The sequence below is a fragment of the Musa acuminata genome, chromosome BXJ2-2 (genome assembly GCF_036884655.1).
Source record: "Musa acuminata AAA Group cultivar baxijiao chromosome BXJ2-2, Cavendish_Baxijiao_AAA, whole genome shotgun sequence".
Taxonomy (NCBI): domain Eukaryota; kingdom Viridiplantae; phylum Streptophyta; class Magnoliopsida; order Zingiberales; family Musaceae; genus Musa; species Musa acuminata.
The window spans coordinates 29,049,733-29,070,391 of NC_088339.1; the positions used below are offsets into that span (position 1 = coordinate 29,049,733).

Below are 20,659 nucleotides of genomic sequence, written 5' to 3' on the forward strand. Positions count from 1 at the left end.
AAGTCCTGAGGCAAGACCGGAGAAAGCAGCGCGTGAGGATCTCCTTTCGCTTAAAAAATCTAGGATAAGCCCGTGTCGCTCAACTTTTGACTTTCGGCACTAGAGATCTACAATGATAGTTCTGATCCAACGGAACACGTTGCCGCGTTCCGAGCCCAGATGTCCCTCTATGGCACTTTCGACGCTCTGATGTGCCGAGCGTTCCCCACTACTATAAGGGGACCAACACAGACATGGTTCAACCAACTACAGCCAGCATCGATCTCAACCTTTGACCAGCTTGCGAGAGAATTCGAACATAACTTCTTGGCCAGTATGCGGCCCAAATCCTCCATGACCACGCTCCTCACCCCTCCTTGATCATATAAGTGTTTCTAATGGGTCTACGACCCTCAAGGTTCTTTTAGTCTCTAATCGAGAGGCCCCCCGTGACCATCCCTGAGATGCTCCACCGCACTAATTAGTACATTGCTGCTAAGAATTTGTTGGCCGAAAAGCGAGAGGACAACAAAAGGCCACGAGTGTTGTAAGCTTGAGGAACGATCTCGGGCCCACCTACGACGCAACCCCGAAGAAGAACCGAGCATCCCAAGATACCACTCCCAATGCCCCCTCCTATGCCCTTGAACACTTCTCGCACCAAAATCTTTCTCCAGATCAGGGAGAAGGGACTCCTATGGGAACCCAACCCATTGAAAACCACTCATAAAGATCAGTCTAAATATTGTAGATTTTACCGAAACTACGGTCATGACACGAAGGATTATCATGACCTCCGGAATCAGATCGAGGAGCTAATCTAGAGAGGACATCTCGGGTGCTACCTTCAAAAATTGAGAGAAGCATCTCCACGCCCCAACAGCCCGATCAAGAAGCAGATTAACATCATTTTTGGCGGGCCAGCTTCCGGAGGCAGCAATGCCACAGCACGAAAGGCTATGCACGTAGCATGATGGAGAAACGATCGAGATTGGAGCCCGGGTCCCAAATCACCTTCAGAGTAGAAGAAGCCAAGTTCCCGAACCACGACGACGCACTGGTGGTCTCGGTCCGTATTGCCAACGCACGAGTGAAGAGAGTAATAGTTGACACCGGAAGCTCCGCCGACGTGCTATACTTCGAAGTTTTCAAAAGGCTGGGTATCACAAAAGGAGATCTCACACCACTGGCATCATCACTCACGGGATTCATGGGGGATTTCGTTTCTCCACTGGAGACTACCTTGCTCCCCATTACCATCGGGGAGGAACCAAGGACCGAGACGATAATGACCACCTTCATAGTGGTCGATTTGCCTTCTGCCTACAACGTCATTCTCGACCGACCAACCCTCAACAAGCTGAAGGCAGTTATCTCCACCTACCACCATGCCTTGAAGTTTCTGACTTCCTCTAGGGTTGGAGTGGTCCGAAGCGACCCAAAAGAATCCCGACAATGCTATCTGACGGCAGTTACTATGCCGAAAAGGCCACGACCCATCCAACCTCCCCTGGACCCCCGCAATGACTTCAAAACACCACGACACTCGGAATCGACGGAGCAATTGGTCGAGGTCCTCCTGAGAAGAGGTCGACCCGACAAGGTTGTTAAAGTTGGGATGACATTGCCAGAAGCGGACCAAATACAGCTTGTCAATTTTTTGAAAGAAAATGCTGACGTATTTGTGTGGTACCCGGAGGACATGCTTGGGGTCAACCCACAAGTCATGCAGCACCACCTAAACATCTGCCATGAGGCACATCCCATAAAGCAAAGGCCGAGAAAATTTGCTCCAGATCGGCAAAAGGCGATCGATGACGAGGTGGACCGCCTCATGGGCGCAAGGTTTATATCCGAGGTGAGATATCCTCGGTGGTTGTCAAATATAGTCTTAGTTAAGAAGCCGAATGGAAGCTGGAGGATGTGTGTCGACTATACTGATTTCAACCGAGCATGCCCCAAAGATTGCTATCCACTCCCGAGGATAGACCACCTTGTGGACGCCACTGTAGGACACGAACTCCTCACATTCATGGATGCATTCTTGGGCTACAACCAAATTCAAATGGCACCATAAGACCGAGTGCACACTGCTTTCATCACTGACAAAGGGGTATACTGTTACAAAGTGATGCCCTTCAGCCTGAAGAATGCTCGAGCAACATATCAGAGAATGGTCAATAAGATGTTCAAGTAGCAACTCGGGAAAAATATGGAAGTCTACGTCAATGACATGATTGTCAAGAGCAGGTCGGAAAGCACGCATCTGACCGACTTGGCTGAAACCTTCCGTACCCTCAGGCAATTCAACATGCGCCTTAACCCTTCGAAGTGCACTTTCGGGGTCGGTTCCGACAAATTCCTCAGATTCATCATCCACCAAAGGGGAACAGACACCAACCTAGATAAAATCTGGGCCATAATGGAAATGCAGTCCCCACGATCGGCCAAGGAAATACAGCAACTCACCGAGAGGCTAGCGACACTCAACCAATTCATGTTGCACTCTGGAGACAAATGTCTTCCTTTCTTCCGAGCCCTACGCCAAGCTGACGTATTTACATGGACCCTAGAGTGCGAGCTGGCCTTTGAGAATATGAAGGCGCACCTTAGATGACTACCATGCCTTGCCTCGCCTAAACTGGGCGAGACCCTTGGCCTATACTTAGCAGCTTCAGAACAAGTCGTTAGCTCGGTGTTGGTTCAGAAAGCACGACAAGCTGTCTACTATGTTAGCCACGTCCTTGCCGGGCTCGAGGAGCGATATTCCCTGATCGAGAAGTTGGCGTTGGCACTGATAAAAACATCTCGAAAGCTACGACCATATTTCTAAGCTCACACGATAAAGGTGATATCCGACCAATCACTCCGACAAATCCTCTCCAAATTCGACACATCGAGAATTCTGTTATGATCGAGCTCGGAGAATTTTGTTAGAATTGAGTCGGCACTAAGAGGGGGGAGGGGGGGGGGGGGGGGGGGGGGGGGGGGGGGGGGGGGTGAATTAGTGTAGCGGATGAAAACATCGATTTTGAAAGATCTTCATTTCGATTACAACCGATCTCAGAAGATATTAACTTGAAAGCATAGTGAGAGTAAGAAATTAGTTTGCAATGTAAAGTAGATTGCAATAAAGATAAATAGCAAAATAGAAATGCAAACCGATTTATAGTGGTTCGGTCATCGTGACCTACATCCACTCCTAATTCCTCTTCACTCGAGGCCATCAACTTCCACTATCAATCTTCTTTCAATGGGCAAAGATCAACTACCCTTTTATACTCGATTCTCCTTTTAACAGGTTTAGGAGAGAACATTTACACCCCCACTTACTCCTCTCTTAAACCACAATAATACTTAGAACTTGAAAGGAGTTCTCACAAGATTACAACAACGTTTTTGTACTCGATGCCATGATGTGCTCGAGTAGTCCACCTCGACCAAATAGTACCTCAATGGTACACCTCGGTCAAACAATGTTCAAGTTGTGCACCTCGGGCAAACAGTGCCTCATTGGGGCACCGCGGCAAAATAACGTCTGAGTGAAGCACCTCGGCCAAACAGTGCCTCAATGGTGCACCTCGGTCAAATAGTGCCTGATTTGTGCACCTCGACAAACAGTGCCTCAATAGTGCACCTCGGTCAAACAGTGCCCGAGTTGTGCACCTCGGCCAAACAATGCCTCACTGGTGCACCTCGGCCCAAAAGTGCCTTAATGGTACATGTCGGTCAAACAGTGCCTGAGTTATGCACCTCAGCCAAATAGTGCCTCAATGGTGCACCTCGACCCTCGGCCAAACAGTGTTTCAATGGTGCACCTCGGCCAAACAATGCCTCGTTAGTGCATCTCGGCCAATCCAATGCCCGAGCCACGCCTCGCGGCCAATCTAATGCCCAAGTCGCATCTTGGCCAATCCAACGCCCAAGCCACGCCTCACGACCAGTCTATTGCCCGAGTTGCATCTCGGCTATTCCAACGCCCCGGCCATGCCTCACAACCATTCTAATGCCCAAGTCGCATCTTGGTCAATCCAATGCCCGAGTCACGCCTCGTGACCAGTCTAATGCCGAAGTCACATCTCGGCCAATTCAATGCCTGAGCCATGCCTCGCGGCCAGTCTAATGCCTAAGTTGCATCTCGACCAATCCAACGCTCGAGCCACACCTCACGGCTAGTCTAAGGCTTGAGTCGCATCTCGACCAATCTAACGCCCGAGCCATGCCTCGCAGCCAGTCAAATGCTTGAGCCACACCTCATGGCTAGTCCAATGTTCGAGTTGCATCTCGATAAGTCCAACGCCCGAGTTACATCTCGGCAAGTCCAATGCCCAAGTAGTGTTGCTTGACTAGTCCATCTCCCAAATAGAAGCTCACAATCAACCGACGATCGAACCACCACTCCTTGTACGATAGCCAACCCAGCCAACAAAAGTCACCAAGCCATGCCCCGAGCCCCCCCGCGCCCCCCCACCCCTCATGTGGAACCCGGGGCACACCTCTTTGGGGGTGAGAGAATGATAGGGCATATTTTAGCATTGCCCACGTGGACCCAAGCAAGCAGACACAACGATGCAGACGTGGAACCTCAAGTACGATGTAATGCCCAGCACACACGTGGCGGGCAGCCACTTGTGCCCCCTCCGTACGAACGACATCATCATGGTACAACTATCTCGGAAAGCTCAGGGCGGTGCCACGCGACACCGATTCGTGTAGTCGATCAGCGCTTATACAGAAGCTTAAGTCGACCGTCGCTTGAGGAGCCGACCACAGTAAATTGACCCCGTACGACCAACTCATCCCCACAAGTATAAAAGCTAACGCTCCTTAATCAGGAGGGAGAGGCACTTCAAACACAGAAACAGAACTCTCTAAGAGAGAAGACCATGCTCGAAGGACAATGCTCGAACCATCGGACACTCGCCCTCACCTCCCGAGCGTAAAAGTTCACTGACAATGTGTATACTGAAATACATCAAGCGACGAATGAAGTGCCAAATCACAACACACACATTTTAAAAAAAAAAAAATATATTTAGATAAATTGACAGCTCGTCGGTTTTGAAAAATCTTCATTTCGATTACAACCGATCTCGGAAGATGTTAACTTGAAAGCGTTTGAGAGCGTAGTGAGAGTAAGAAATTAGTTTGCAATGTAAAGTAGATTACAATAAAGGTAAATAGCAAAACAGAAATACAAACCGATTTATAGTGGTTCGGTCATTGTGACCTACATCCACTCCTAATTCCTCTTCACTCGAGGCCACCAGCTTTCACTACCGATCTTCTTTCAACGGGCAAAGATCAACTACCCTTTTACACTCGATTCTCCTTTTGACAGGTTCAAGAGAGAACATTTGCACACCCACTTACTCTTCTCTTAAACCACACTAACACTTAGAACTTGAGAGGAGTTCTCATATGATTACAACAACGTTTTTCTACTCGATGTCATGATGTGCCCGAGTTGTGCACCTCGGCCAAATAGTGCCTCAATTGTGCACCTCGGTCAAACAGTATTCAAGTTTTGCACCTCAGCCAAACAATGACTCATTGGGGCACCGCAGCAAAACAAGACTCGAGTGAAGCACCTCGGCCAAATAGTGCCTCAATTGTGCACCTCAATCAAACAGTGCCCGATTTGTGCACCTTGGCAAACAGTGCCTCAATGGTGCATCTCGGCCAAACAGTGCCCGAGTTGTGCACCTCGGCTAAACGGTGCCTTACTAGTGTACCTCGGCCCAAAAGTGACTTAATGGTACATGTTGGTCAAGCAGTGCCCGAGTTGTGCACCTTGGCCAAACAGTGCCTCATTGGTGCATCTCGACCAATCCAACGCCGGAGCCATGCCTCACGGCCAGTCTAATGCCCAAGTCGCATCTCGGCCAATCCAACGCCCAAGCCACGCCTCGCGACCAGTCTATTGCTCGAGTTGTATCTCGGCTAATCCAATGCCCGAGTCATGCCTCGTGACTAGTCTAATGCTCGAGTCGCATCTCGGCCAATTCAATGCCCGAGCCATGCCTCGCGGCCAGTCTAATGCCCAAGTCGCATCTCGGCCAATCCAATGCCCGAGCCACACCTCGCGGCCAGTCTAAGGCTTGAGTCACATCTCGGCCAGTCTAACGCTCGAGCCACGCCTTACAGCCAGTCAAATGCCTGAGCCATGCCTTGTGGCCAGTCCAATGTTCGAGTTGCATCTCGGCAAGTCCAACGCTCGAGTAGTGTTGCTTGACTAGTCCATCTCCCGAATAGAAGCTCACAATCAAACGACGATTGAACTACCACTCCCAGCACGACAGCCAACCCAACCAACAAAAGGCACCAAGCCATGCACCGAGCCCTCGCCATGCGGAACCCGGGGCACACCTCTTTGGGAGGGAGAGAATGATATGGCATCTTTTAGCATCGCCAAGCAAGTAGACACAACGATGCATATGTGGAACCTCAAGTATGATGTGGCGCCCAGCTCCTCTGGCGACAAACACAGAACTCTCTCTCATTCCACCAAAAGCTAATTTAAGCTTCGGAGGGGTCAAGTCGAAAAATCCCTCTCTCGAATCCTATCCAACCGAACACTCGCTCTCATCTCGAGCGTAAAGGTTTACTAACAATATGTATGCTGAAATACATCAAGCGACAAATGAAGTGCCAAATCTGACCACACACATACATTTAAAAAAATCGGACCAGAGGCTAAAACTAGCGTCTTAGACCACTCACCCAAACTGCCATCAATGTTGGTAGCTTCTCTTGTTATTTATAAATATGAAAATAGTATAATTTGACGTCATATAACAATATTCTCTACTTCTTTATAGTAACCCTCTCTGAAGCTTCTGATGCAGAATCCGAGAGTAACGCAACTCAGAAGCCTCTAAGAAGAGTCTGTTGCTTAAGGGCTAAGGATAAGGAAATGTCGAACATCACATCGATCCTTCTGCCATAAGGAATTGTCATATGGATTCTGGTATACTTGAAATATACATTTGGTGCGAAATTGATGCTGTGGTGCAATGCATCGCTTTGATGAACCGATTTGTGAATTGAGATATTGACATAAGTGCTTTTCTCTCGATCAAAAGTATTCCAGAGACTGCCAATAACTGAAAGAACATTTAAGTGCCTGACAAGACACACTGAAAAAATAAAAAGGATAACAATTAATTAATTTGACAGCTGTGGGATTTGAACCCACGCCCTTTCGGACCAGAGCCTGCGCCTTAGACCACTCGGCCAAACTGTCTCTATTGACAATTTTTCTCTTAAAATTAAATATAATCACTCTATTTACTATCCTAAATGCACGATATTATCCTCTTCTTTGTAGTTGCAACGGCAGGACGAAAAGATTACGGTCATTCATCCAAGGGCATTCTACCCAGACCAGGGCAAGAACCAGAGACATGCAACAGACCACTTGTGTGTAGCGGATAGATATGCTTTCCTTTCTTGTAACAGCAACTCTCTCCGGCCAAAACGTAGCGGGGAACAGAATGTGAAGTCTGAGAGGGAAATGATAACTCCGGCTTTCCATCTTCTACTCCCACTTTCTTGTTTCTTCTCCTCTAAAAAGAATTCTACTTTGGATAGTGGATTCCTGCTCTCTACATCATTGTTCCAACTTGGATTCAAAGATTGCAATCATTTACTTCACCTATGTAACACGATGATTGACTGATGTTTTCCTCAGAAAGGACAAAAAAGATCATTGTCCATTGTGAGAAAGTATTATTCTGTAATGCAACGTTCCTAGTCAATGAGCATGACATCAAGTAGAACAGATACATATTAAAATGTATATGTAAAGCGGAAGGATGAAAGTAGCTAAAGGTTTCTTCGAGTTCCACACCATTCTTGATGGTGTTCTTGCTGGAACTGTGGAACACAATCTATATTGGCTTCTCAGGAATCGACACAGTAATTCTATAGCATGGCTGAAGGACATGCAAGTCCAAGGCGAAGGGGAGGTTTACAGGTCACTCTGCTTTTAACCCTCCTCTCTTTCCAAAGAGTTGGCCCCTCACGGAAGCAAAGAATACTTTTGGTGGTAAAATCCCATGTTGACATCCAACTATTCATGGCTTGGAATTGGTGCAAACAGTTCTCGTCGGTGGCGGTCAAAGGATCCACAACTTTTGTATTCCTATTAGGGATGACCGGGGATAATATTGGTGGTAGAACCCACTACAATGGACGGATATATTCTACTGCTTTAAAGAGAGGAGCATCTACCAGCTTCCTTCAATCACCTGCGAGGACTGTGTCTCTTAGCATGCAATGTTGGTAGCTACCAGTTTCATTTTAGTGTTTACCGTCCAATATCATTACTTCATAAACATTTTGATCATGTAAGATCGACAAAATTTGAGAGGCTCTGCACGCACTTTGTTCGAACGAATCAACATTTACTGTAAGAGCAAGAACAGATGCAGATTAGAGAACATGATTACTAGTTATAATACATACACTGTAATTGAAACTGAGGGTCAAACAGCGCCTCCAAAAGGCAGAGGTAAATTGTGTCGATGATAAGGTCTGGAATAATCAAGTGAACAAAAGAAACCACAAGGTTAATGATGAGGTAGACATCTCTCGGCGATGTGCAGCAGATGTTCTTTATAATGCAGGAATATAATGCAGGACCTGCTGCTTTATCCTCCACATCTGACTGCATGTCAAAAGCAGATATCCAGTGCTCTCGAGATCCAAGATGAACCACTTGCGCATGCAATTGGACTGCCTGCTTGGGTGATTAACAGATTAAAATCACGACAGTGGCGAGATGACAGTCGACTACAAGAACAAAGTGTGCAAGCTCTATCATCAAGAGACGTGATTCCAGGTAAGGAAAGAATCTGACGAGCTGCTGCCATAGACACATTTGCATGTACACAAGGTCTGCGATGCAGGACAGCACAGTGCAACATGGACATCCATAGAGGATTCTACTTCTCCGACATTAAGAATGTCTTATGAATTTAGCTGCATCTTTTTGTCTGACATTTTTACTGTAGAGGATCTAATAGTCAAAGATATTATACATGATGTGGACATGGAATCCTGAACCCTTTAAACCTTATTCTTTTCCACCATTTCTTTTGACCGGGTATCTGTCAAAGACAAGAATCCGGTGGGACCATAATGAAAAGGTTGCATACGGTGCACAAAGAACTCTCCGAGTCAAAACGCTTTACCCATGTCTGGAGCAATGGTGCCCTTCTCTTAAATCCGACATCGTATAAGGTTGATGATCCTAATTCCAGTTCAACTAATAGATCCACTTAGGGATTCGAACGATCAAGACTACACCACCTAAAATCTATGGAGATGGGAGATCTCCGGTTTAATTGCTGATGCACTCGTACCCACTAGTTTCTAGTGAAGGCTGTACCTGAAGGCCACTGCCAACCTTGTATATAAATACGGAACCAACACTCCGTCTCTTGGCCAACCTTGAGCCATTTCCCTCTGGCAGTTCAGAGCTACGCAGATCAGCCATGGACAATAGGCATGACTCTGAGACTGTTAGGTACACCACCAATCCTTCTTCACGTACACTCATCTTTTATGCATCATGCATGTGCACGTTCCTGTTTCTTTTCCTAATGGTCATACTTTATATTGTGTTATTTGAAGTTCTTTCGTATATTTCTAATCTGGCTATTAAATGCGGTACGAGCAGAAACAAATGCGCAGCATGTTTCAGGCAATACAACAAGGTGGAGCATCTGGTGGAACATATGAGGGTTTCATTTCACTCGGTGCATGAGCCAAAGTGTGGGGTATGCCAAAAACACTGCAGGTTTTTTGAATCTCTCAGGGAGCATCTGATAGGTAAGCGATGTCTGAAGTTGAAAGCAGCTCTCATCGCTCGACATTTGTATTCTAAGGATCAGATGATATCTTTGTTGAAGGACCACTGCCGAAGATTGAATGTGCCAGGGTATTCAGACCTCGAGGATGTAATCTATGCCTCAACATCTTCGAAAGTCCAAATGCTCTTAGGACTCACCGTGCATCATGCCAACTCTCTCGCGATGCTTCGGTGAGTGACCTAAATGATAGAAATCATCTCAAAACAGTGCATCATCTCCTTAAAGGAAGAAAGAAGAACTGTCATGCAGGGCTGTGTTTCATGTTCTCATGTTGTTTTTCTTTGTATGGTCTGAATTAAGTAGGAGTTGGAGATTTTATATGTGAGAATAAGATTCTTTCCAGAACTGTATAGGTGAGAATTTGATGTACTTAATGGATCATCTGTTGCTTCTCTCGAGTCTCCAAGTGCATCTTAATCATAGTCCATAATTATAGTCGAGCCAGCATACCCATTATTATCTTCATTCTTCTTTCAGGGGCTTACCTCTCGGATGTCGAGGATGAGCTTGCAAGACACGTCGGGTTACGGCACGCGAAATCAAGGTTCCCAGGTAGTTGCTTTGGCTTGCAAGATGGTCGGAGGAGGAAGCGATGGATCACTAGACCTGTGTGCCAGGGTCTGCCTGATCGGCGAGGACGAGAACGTTATCTTCCAGACCTACATCAAGCCCCAAATACCGGTCACAAACTATAGGTGCCTTTGTATGCCTTCTTTATTTCCTGTACTTCTCTGAACAAACTCGGTGATCAACATGGAACTCCTTATCACACGAATAGGAGGAGCACCTAATACTTCAAATCGGTCCAGGTATGAAACGACAGGGATAAGACCTGAATACTTGAGGGACGCAATGGCGCTGAAGCAAGCACAGAGGAGGATTCAGGACTTCCTTAGCAACGGAGAACCCATCTGGAAGATACGCTCTCGGGGTGGAGAGGCAAGAATCCTCGTAGGGCACGGTCTGGATCACGACCTCGAGTGCCTTGGAGTTGAATACCCTGAATTCTTGATCAGGTACCAGCTGTATCCAATCTGAGTTTCAAGCGATCATCTTTCTGAGCAAGCGATCATCTCTCTCTCCGAGCGCATGCAGGGACACAGCAATCTACCCACCGCTGATGAGGACTAGCAAGCTCAGCAATTCGCTCAAGTATCTGACACAAGCCTACCTCGGGTGAGTGAACGAACACAAGTAAGGTTCATTTATCATGCTTCAGCTAGCACGCACTTGTTCACGTATACATATAATTCATCCGCAGATATGACATTCAAACTGGAACGCAAGACCCGTACGAGGACTGTGTGGCTGCGATGAGGATTTATATCAGGATGCGATCACAGAATCATCCGCGCGACTACGCCTCAGGCTGCGGCGAGAGCCGCAACAATTACCCAGCGTGGAGGCAACGGGAGCTGGAGAAGATGACACCTGATGCGTTACTGGAGCTCTCGGCATCCGATTACTACTGCTGGTGCCTGGACTCTTAAGCAAGTCGTGAAAGATGGTGCATGCATGTATCCTACGTCTGCAGGACTACGAGCAATCTTATCTAATCTGCTGTACTTAGAAAAGACTGAAGGGAGTAGATTATGTAAGAGTTTTATAGATTGCTAGGAGTCGCAACTCATGCAACTCTGTAGCTTTAAAGGTGTGCAATGAAGTCATTAGTATGCTATTGACTGCTACAGATGATTTACTTTATAATAAGTGTGTAGTACATACATGAGTATGCTATTGACTGCTGCATGCATGCGCATCCCTTGTTTTCATATTTATTTGAACAAATCAAAATTTCCATTTTTTTAAATATAATTAATCGATTTAATCTTCATTGCATTGTGCAAATTCTATAGCTTAAATACTGTAGTGCTTTTAAAAGGATGCTATGATGTGTCTAAAGGTGCCATACCTTTTTTCATAAAACGTATATTCTTAAATAACATTCGTTGTTTTCAAATGCTGTAAAATGATACTAAACAAAGAAGGCTATAAATTTTATTGGACCATTGGAAATTTAATGAAAATAAAAGATAATCAATCAAATCATTAGCTGGTTGATACATAGAACAACTTAAAAATAAAAGAGAGATTTATGTGAAAATATCGAGTTTCAAACTTCACTAATTACAGCACCGTAACCATCTTATCTCTGGTAATTAATCAATTCATGATAATTAGTGTCATTATTATCAAAGTCAATCTGCACGATGGAGAGACCAATTAACCATAAACGTATCGGACGGAAAGTTTGAATTGAACGGTCGAGATTAGTTGTCTGTTTGACGAACTTTCCAATCATTTCGAGTAGCTGACTAAGCCATGTCACAGTAGCATGGTGAAATGGATTGAAGAATCCTTGTTTCTACAAGATTGTGATACGCCATGAGCCACGTCAACCATACGGCGTTAGCATGGTTGTCCCACCATGTCAATATGGCATTAGTGTAACAGTGACGGCTACCGCGCAACGGCAAAATAGCGGAGGATTAGAAGAGGGCCAAAAGTAGCAATGGCGACGGCGATTGGCGGCGCTCGAAGAGCCCTCGCAGGCCGAGGGATCCCTTCTTCTCTGATCTCCGGTGCCGCAACTTCGAGAGCTTTCCCATCTTCTTCTGCTCGAACTCGGGCCTGCTCTTGGCTCTCGCGCCGCAAGCTTCCTTCTGGAATCTCGAGGTACTGCTACTCCGCATCTTTCTCCATCGTCTTCGATCTTATCCCATTCATTTATTAGTTTTAACTGAGAACTTGGGTGATCTGATCTGGAGAAGTTTACATCTTTTGTACTTACTAATCTACTCTTTTCATGTGGAAGCGCTCACTAGTAAAATAATTTTTGGATCATCGACGCATTCAATTTTTTTCAGAATTAAGAACTTCAAAGTTTTGTTTTTCTTTTTTTTTTCCTCTCGTTTTGCATCATCTTTCTTTTTATTTGAATATTTTTTGTGGCTTCTTGTTTTATTGTTGGATTGTGTGTGGCAAAAGTGGTAGCTTTGTTATTGTAATGTGAATGGTATGCATTACTGACGAATTAGGTTCCGCAGGTCCGCGGTTGAGTTGGGTTGTGCACAGTCTTTGATGCCTTTTCACAGCGTTACTGCTACGGCATTGCTCACTTCTATGCTCTCCGCAAGGCCTGGAAGCTGGACTTGGCTTTCAGAAGGTAATCCATTTATCCTCTCTTCTTTTCTGTAGCTCATCATAATTAGCAAATATTATATGATAATTTGCCTGTTTTACTTTAAAACATAATTGGTATGATTCCATGAATTCGATTGAGAGGCTACGAGGGTATCACTTGTTGTAGCAAAAGTGTTTATTTTGCTTTATGTTTGCTTAGGTTAGTTCTGGTTAGTTTACTTGTTTTAGCTTTGTCCAAAATGTTAGGACAGATACTTCAAATCTAGCAAGTTTAGATCTTTCTTTATATTCTTCCGAACTTCTGAAGTCCCACACATACTTTCAGATCCTAATTTAGTTATGAATTGGAACTGAACTCAAAGATGTTATCTGTGTTTTCCCCTTTGTGTTTATAGAATATTTTAACACAACATACTTGTTTGTTTTAGTTTTCTTGTAATTGTATAGGTAATAGGTCCATCAGGACTTCTGTTTGTTTGTTTTTATTTTCTGTTTGCAGGTCTACTATCACATTATTTAACTTTCAACAGAAAAATCAACTAATTATAGACAAAAATTTTAGGAGAAAAGGTAGGTTGGGATATATTTTCAACCACAAACTTTTAACTTCCCTAGCTACTGTTTGATCAGTTACATTGGAGTTTGTGGTTTTTTCTGTTTGTAAGAAATAGGTCCAGTGTAATATTGTTTTTATTATTCTAGTAATCTTTAGAACTCTGATTTTGGGTTTGAGAGTTTGTTCTTTGGTTAAAGAAGTTTATGGGCATACCAAAGAAAAACTCTCAATCCCAAAACAGAGTTCTAAAGATTACTAGAATAATAAATCCTTTTAACCCCCTTATTTGTTGGTATGGTATGCCCATAACCCCCTTATTCATTGGGTTTGAGAGCTTGGTATGCGCATATATTTTCTTTTAACCCCCTTATTCGTTGAAGTGTTTTGCCTGAATTTTGAAAAATAAAAAACTTAATTTAGTTTTCCTCTATGACATTTCGAAAACCAAACAAAACAGATATGCTTTGTGGCCATCACATGCTTCCATTACAGAGTGCTTAAACTTGTTTGTTTAAGTACCATGTTATATTTATTTGAGTCCTGCTGATCCTTTGATAGATTGTGGCATTTTTGTCGGAACTCAAATGAAAGAAAAGTGTTAAACTCTTGTTTTTATTTTGCATGCTGTTGGTGCATTTGGTTCAGGGGTATTAGAAAAAAGAAAAAAAGAATAAAGGAGGATTAGTATCTGACAGGCACCAATAATCATACTTGATAGAGGGGTTCTTGTATTGTTTGTTGCTCATATTTGTCCATATAATATAAGGTCAAATAAGGATTTGCTGTAGCTTGATTGATATTTTGGAATTTCTGATATATGTACTGTGATAAAAGTTGAGTGTGCCAGCCCATATCTTTTTGAACTGTTGTCTCTTCTCTCCCTTGTTTCGCCTTATCTTTTCATTAATTCTTTGTCGTTCATCCCTGATTTGTTATGGGAATCTATCCAGCAGTGTACTTTTAGCTTCATCCATGCTTGTCAACCTTTGACTCGGTGAAATGTTGTGCCATGCCTCATCAATTTATTCAATTTCTGAGTCATGTGCTAGGGATCCTGTATAGAAGTATTTACAGAATCAGGAACAAGTTCGAGGTGAATTGTATAGCATAAAATTTCAATATGAAAATGCCAGGTCAAGCAAACTGGATCATGGTGGATTGAGTTATTTTTGAAATAATCAGATATTAATTTTGTTTGGTACTGACTGGTGTTAGTCAGTCTTTTGGGGGTTTCGAGGCCCATCTCTGTGACGAACAGCCAGATCAGATCGGACCAAGAATACTATGGACCTTATTAAGTGAGAAAGTTGATATGTATCCACCTGTTATATGATTTGCATGGTATAGCCTTCACTAGCATGCATGGCATGTGTGGAACTATGTTTCATGGTGATAAGCAACACTTGGTTTCTGTCTGCTATCATTGGCAGTGCCTTTCTGTATCTCTTCTACAACATCATTCATTGGTCATTTCTGTAGGCCATGGTTTGCTTAAGGTTATAAATTAGTGTTATTGTTATCATTGTACTTATTTGGCATGCGCTTCTTCTATTTTCCAATAACTTCATCACGAATTTGACTCTGTTGCTTTAGGAAACATTTTTCTAATGTTCCTAACCCAGCATTGTTCTTATGAACAGTCATTTATTTTGTTGCTTAACAAACAAGACAATGAGTGACTTCTGCTGGTTTAGATCATATTTACTCATGTTAGATTCCAAATATATCTACCTTGCTGAGTTTTTTTTTCCCTCTTGAACAATGCATCACCTTATGTTATGAACCTTTGTTATCATCGCTTGAACATGTAAATCATCTGGTTGTGTTAGTGAAATGTTGGCTGATATTTTATTTGCTTTGCATATGTAACATGATAACTTTATGTAGGATTTGCAACGCCTCTATGACGTCAGAGATAAACATGAAACAAATGCCGTGCCGAGGATTGCTGGGTTTGTTTATTGATCAATGTGCTTACTAGAAGGCACCATTGCTCTAAACGATGATCTTGGATCTTCTCTCTTCTAAAAGAAATGTTATGTTGGATTTCAATTCTTGCACAGCAGAAATATCTCAACTGTCCCTTTCCGGTCTTGTATTATGAAAGTGCGTCGCAACCTCCTGGCATAGTCATTCTTATAGTGGTTGAAACTTCTTATCATATTCTCAGGAATATCCATCTGCAGCTGTTTTCCTTTTTGTTATCCGTTTCACGTTTCGATCACTTTTTCTAGACGCGTGTTTTTATTATTCGGATGCGCAAATGTTAACACAGCATTGCTATTTAAGGTGCTGTCATCTGACCAAACAATATGATGTTTCTAAGTTAGGTAAGCAGTCGATTGCTATTTTGTGAGTTTGTCAGCCATCAAACCTTTAATTCAGTCAATCTAGTTGTTTGATTGGTTATAAAAGTCGAGCTTGTCGGAGTTTTGGTTTCAGATCTTTTTTTTCCTACTTGGGATATGTCGAAACCATGTTAGTATCATGCACCTCAACCATGTAAGGTGTTTTGTGCTTGGAGAAGGATGATTAAAGTGCATTGCATCAATTATCCAAAACCCTAGGATAGATGTTGAGTTAATAATTGAAGAGAAAAATGTAGTAAACCTCATGCTGATTCACACTTCTTGTCTAATATTGTGCAATTCTGCTGTTGAGATAAATAGTGTGCGACCACAAACTTACGATGGACCCATTTCTTCGGATTCCTTCAGCAAAACATGCAGGTAGAAAGCAGCATCCAACTACAGTCAGACTGATCTGAGTGCTTACAAGATGTTGCAACCAATTATATCACCTCTCAACTGGACAATATATTCTTAGTTCATGTGTTGTTGTGGTCATCAGCATCGATTGAATATTGACGAGATTGAAGCTTTGACATTTCCGGAGGATCATCCAAATTCATTTGAGATGAATGATAGTTTGATTAGATGTAAACCAAATTTTTATTTATTTGTCGATTGGATCAATCATATTACTCTGATTTATAGTTTTCAATACTTCCAAGTGCGACCAAAATGAATCAGAATTTCTAGAAAGATGAACAAATCAAGTCAAACCATGCATATTAAGTCAACAAATGGATCATTACTTTGTGTGTATTTGGTCCAATACCCACAAAGTAGTCAATTGCAATTGATTTTTTTCTCTGCATTAAGTCCGATTGGGAATCGCTTGACCGACCAAAACACCGGCCTTGTCACTCCCAAAAGATGTAATCTAGATTTCGAAGTATGCACGCAGTGAATCGCCCTTGCTTGATTCTTCCACCACTAGAATGTCGGCGAATTAAGCTTACTATTCCTCGACTCGAATGTGAGGTTCCGAGCGGAAGTGACATACCATTGACAACATGTCGACGCGTGAAGGCAATGGGCATAGTTGATAATTGGTGGCTGATGGGGCTTCACATGTTGTCATCTACAATTATCAGCAGTCCACAGTTGGTACTGAGATGGGGACATGATGATTAACACGTTTTAGAGACTCCAATAATTGAGCTGAAGAATCGTACAATCGTGGATGATTTGATTGTTCCGAAGGCTGATAATAATGATGCTAATGCTGATGTTTCATCTAACTGCTAAGGCATACAGTTATCAAAGATTCCTTTAGAAATAGAAATATTAACTCTCATGTGAATCTTTCGATGTTCAAGTTAGTAATTCATGATTACGAGTGGTTCAAAATTATCTCTTTTTTTTATATTAAAAATAATTTTTTATATTTAGTCAAAAAAAGGATAATATTTTACGATGAGGTAATCCTTAACCACCTCTAATAATCTATTCTATTTTTACTCTTTTCTCCACATAACTAACAAAAAGAGGATAACTTGTAATCATTTGTATTATTCTTATTTACATGGGCAAATCGATGGGATAGTCTCTGTCTCTTCTTTTAATCTAAAATATCATACAAAAATCATATAAAAATTATATATTAGATGACGATCGACTAAAAGCCTTTCAGTCTTGTTGCCAAAATAATTCGTAAGGCATGACGAGGGTTTGAACGCTCGAATCGAGTAAAAGGATTCAAATACATGCACACACACCAAACTTGACTGAATTCTCCATGCCCGCTTCTCTTGAAATTATTGCTCCTTTATGCATTCTTTCCTACTGTTTACAGTACGAGAGACTGATTCCAGTCTTTATTCGTTGCATCTCCCCGTATTATGGGTTGACTGCTGCGTTCATTGAGCTTCCCAGTATCCGAGTTCGGAAGCTGTACCGAACCGAGTCTACTGTCGAGAGAGAAACGTGGGATAAGATGACTATTCCAACTTGGTTTGTCCTGTTCACCGGATGAGATGACTCTTCCTCCGTGAAGCACATACACATGGAGGAGAACTCCACCGGGCTCCGGCCATGGGCACAGCTGTGAGTCTTAAGAGCCCCAATCAAGTTGTTGGCAGTTTACTTCATCGAATGAATTTATTAGATGTTCCATCGTTGCCCATCTTCGTTAAGATTTGAGTTCGATCTCTATCGAAGAAGACGTCAGCTGCATGGATTCAAGATGCACATTATTCTCTCGTGTTGTCATCTTCCCAATCCCGCCAGCAGACCACAGATTTCATTCCTCCTCCTCCTCCTCCTCCTCCTTTACTGGCAAAGAGCTGTTGGTTGGGCCCACGCGAAACACGACTCCTCCGCCCACTATATATTCACCAGGCGCTATGAATCATCATCATCAGGCCAACGGAGGTTAAGACCTTCATTTGGCTGCTGCTGTCGGTGTTGGCTGGTGGCAGACAAGGTGCGTGCAGAGAGTTGCAGAGATAATTAATTGCCAACAGGAAGAGAGACCATGAGGAACTGTCACCGTGGTCGAGCAGATCTTAAGGTGGAGAGGAAGATGGCGGAAAAATATAGGAGACTGCACATGAAGACCCTGTACTTGAAGCTTTCCTCCATCATTCCCGCGGAACACAGAACCACGGCAAAGGTAAGCATCTTGCTTCTTCCTGCGCTTCTATTTCTTTCTCGGATGTTTTATCTCCATCAGAACCCTACTGCCTGATGAATGGGTTTCTCTCTCTTTCTTCTTTCTCTTACATGATTTGATTGATCGCAGAATGCGTCATCGACATCATCCACGTTGACATTCCTTCCGATCACAAAGTATTCTTTAACTAATAATTGATGGACAAAATAATTGCAGTAATCGTATATCCTGAGATAAAGCCCAAGACTTGTCTACTTTTCTTCCATCATCTGTGATACAAGAATTGCTATCGAGTGTATCGCATCCTGCAACTTCTAATCTTAAACCTATTATGTTACAGGATGCAATGACAAAGCAAGACAACTTGGATCAAGCCACATCTTACATCAAATATCTTCGTGCAAGGATCGAAAAGTTGAAGCAGAGAAGGCTCGTGCAGACCAGCGCGGTCAGAAATGAGATGGGAACGGGCTATCTATTGCCAATCATTGAAGTAAAATACCAGGATCTGAACCTGGAGATACTTCTGATAAGTGGTGTGAACAAGAGCTTCATGTTCCATGAGGTGATCAATGTTCTCGAGGAAGAAGGTGCCGAAGTCATCCATGCTAGCTTCTCAGTCGTCGGTGACAAGATCTACCACACAATACATTCGCAGGTGATCACGATCCTTCTCTCTTTGCTCTTTACTAGTTTGGGCAGCTCGAGCTAAGGCAGATGATGATTTATGTCCAGGCAAGGGATTTTGTTTATAGGATCAGGACACCTTACCTTACCTAGGTTAATGAAATCCTTCCCAAAAAAACATGGTTTTTTTGTGTTTGCAGCTACGACTCCAATCGATCAGGGTGTGTCGGTCTTCCTGTTAGCCTACAGCATTTAACCTACATGTGTGATGAGCTGTTATTACCTGTGTTTGCAGGCTGTCAGCACCAGAATTGGCTTGGAGGCTTCGAGGGTATCTGAGAGACTGAAGGAGCTGGTTAAGTAATCATCTAGGAGACATGGTTTTCCAGATTCCTGAGGACATATGGACGTGTACCATGCACTTTTTTTAAGACTGCTATTGATATGGATCGGTTTCGTCGGAGGAGGAAGAAGAAGATGATCCCACCACCACGAACAGACGTACTGCTTTCCTCTTTCCTTTTTTTGAGTTGAGATTGATGCTTGGAGCTTGCACGATTGTTGTACCCTCTGTAGTCTGCAGACTATTGACTAATGGAAGCTTCTCTTGTTTCAGTGGCATTTTAGTTCTCTTAAACACGTTCTTAGCGCTCGTATGGGAATCTTCCTCGTACTCACCAAACATTTTCTTCGACCGTGTCGGCGATCCGACAACCCTTCAATAGAAAACTGGCGGCAGAATGAAACCCTTAAATAGAAAACTTTTAGTCATCAAATGCTCCGTGTTACGTCGTTTTACCATCACCGACGGTGAGCGGATTCCCCTGCATCTTCTTCGTCGCTACCCCGGGAATCGGGACATCAAATCGACGGCGCTTCCTCACGTGTGAGTAAAATACTGCCTCCTGGATTTGGATATAGTCATCTTCTTCCAAATCTAGTTCTTCTATTGCTGCAGCTGTTGAGATATAGGGCAAAGTGTTAATAGTCGTTAAGTTTTTGTAAAACGTAACCGTGTTACCTTCAATCCTAACTCCTCCTTGCATTGCCCTTATAAAATTACATCCTATTATCATTTGAATATCATCCCCAAGCTTCATTGAGAACACATAGGTGTAAGGAATCCTGAAAGTGTTGTTCCCAATAGTCATTTTGCCTCCCCTTAATTTTTTGTTCGCTGTCGTTTTGGAGGTGATCCCACTGAAATGCACCACATAAGGGTTTTCTTCTATTGCAGCTTTTGGTACAGCCTTCTCGTCTATGCAACAAGTGGTAGCACCTGTATCTAGTATAGCATTAACTTCAAAAGGGGGAATATTCAGAATTTCCATATGCACCTTTAAGTTGAAGAGCATATTCTTAGATCTTCTTGATCCTCCCGTTTCCTTTGTTTCCATAGAGAGGATTTTCTGAGTTTCTTCCTCCAAGAGAACAAGGGCCTCTTCATTTTCTTCTTCTTCTTCGCTTTCTTCAGTTTTTCTTTTTCCAAGCCTTTGTATTTTTTTCAGGAGATCGG

At 43.3% G+C, this 20,659-nt stretch overlaps 4 protein-coding genes across 4 annotated transcripts; all 4 read left to right on the top strand.

The window, feature by feature from the left end:
* The first annotated feature begins 952 nt into the window (after positions 1-952).
* On the top strand, positions 953-2,056 carry LOC135604845 (uncharacterized). Its single transcript, XM_065094499.1, has one exon. The coding sequence runs from the start codon at positions 953-955 to the stop codon at positions 2,054-2,056; it is 1,104 nt and encodes a 367-aa protein (XP_064950571.1).
* A 7,345-nt stretch (positions 2,057-9,401) lies between these two features.
* Positions 9,402-11,484, top strand: LOC135605017 (uncharacterized). The gene is made up of 7 exons (XM_065094685.1): positions 9,402-9,511; positions 9,665-9,816; positions 9,897-10,027; positions 10,335-10,552; positions 10,667-10,873; positions 10,953-11,033; positions 11,119-11,484. The coding sequence occupies exons 1-7, from the start codon at positions 9,480-9,482 to the stop codon at positions 11,345-11,347; spliced, it is 1,050 nt and encodes a 349-aa protein (XP_064950757.1). The 5' UTR covers positions 9,402-9,479; the 3' UTR covers positions 11,348-11,484.
* An 846-nt stretch (positions 11,485-12,330) lies between these two features.
* On the top strand, positions 12,331-15,718 carry LOC135605882 (protein NUCLEAR FUSION DEFECTIVE 6, mitochondrial-like). Its single transcript, XM_065096460.1, has 3 exons — positions 12,331-12,533; positions 12,905-13,023; positions 15,445-15,718. The coding sequence occupies exons 1-3, from the start codon at positions 12,370-12,372 to the stop codon at positions 15,462-15,464; spliced, it is 303 nt and encodes a 100-aa protein (XP_064952532.1). The 5' UTR covers positions 12,331-12,369; the 3' UTR covers positions 15,465-15,718.
* Positions 15,719-18,126: 2,408 nt separating this feature from the next.
* Positions 18,127-19,758, top strand: LOC135605018 (transcription factor bHLH162-like). Its single transcript, XM_065094686.1, has 3 exons — positions 18,127-18,516; positions 18,857-19,174; positions 19,439-19,758. The coding sequence occupies exons 1-3, from the start codon at positions 18,379-18,381 to the stop codon at positions 19,505-19,507; spliced, it is 525 nt and encodes a 174-aa protein (XP_064950758.1). The 5' UTR covers positions 18,127-18,378; the 3' UTR covers positions 19,508-19,758.
* Positions 19,759-20,659: the final 901 nt, after the last annotated feature.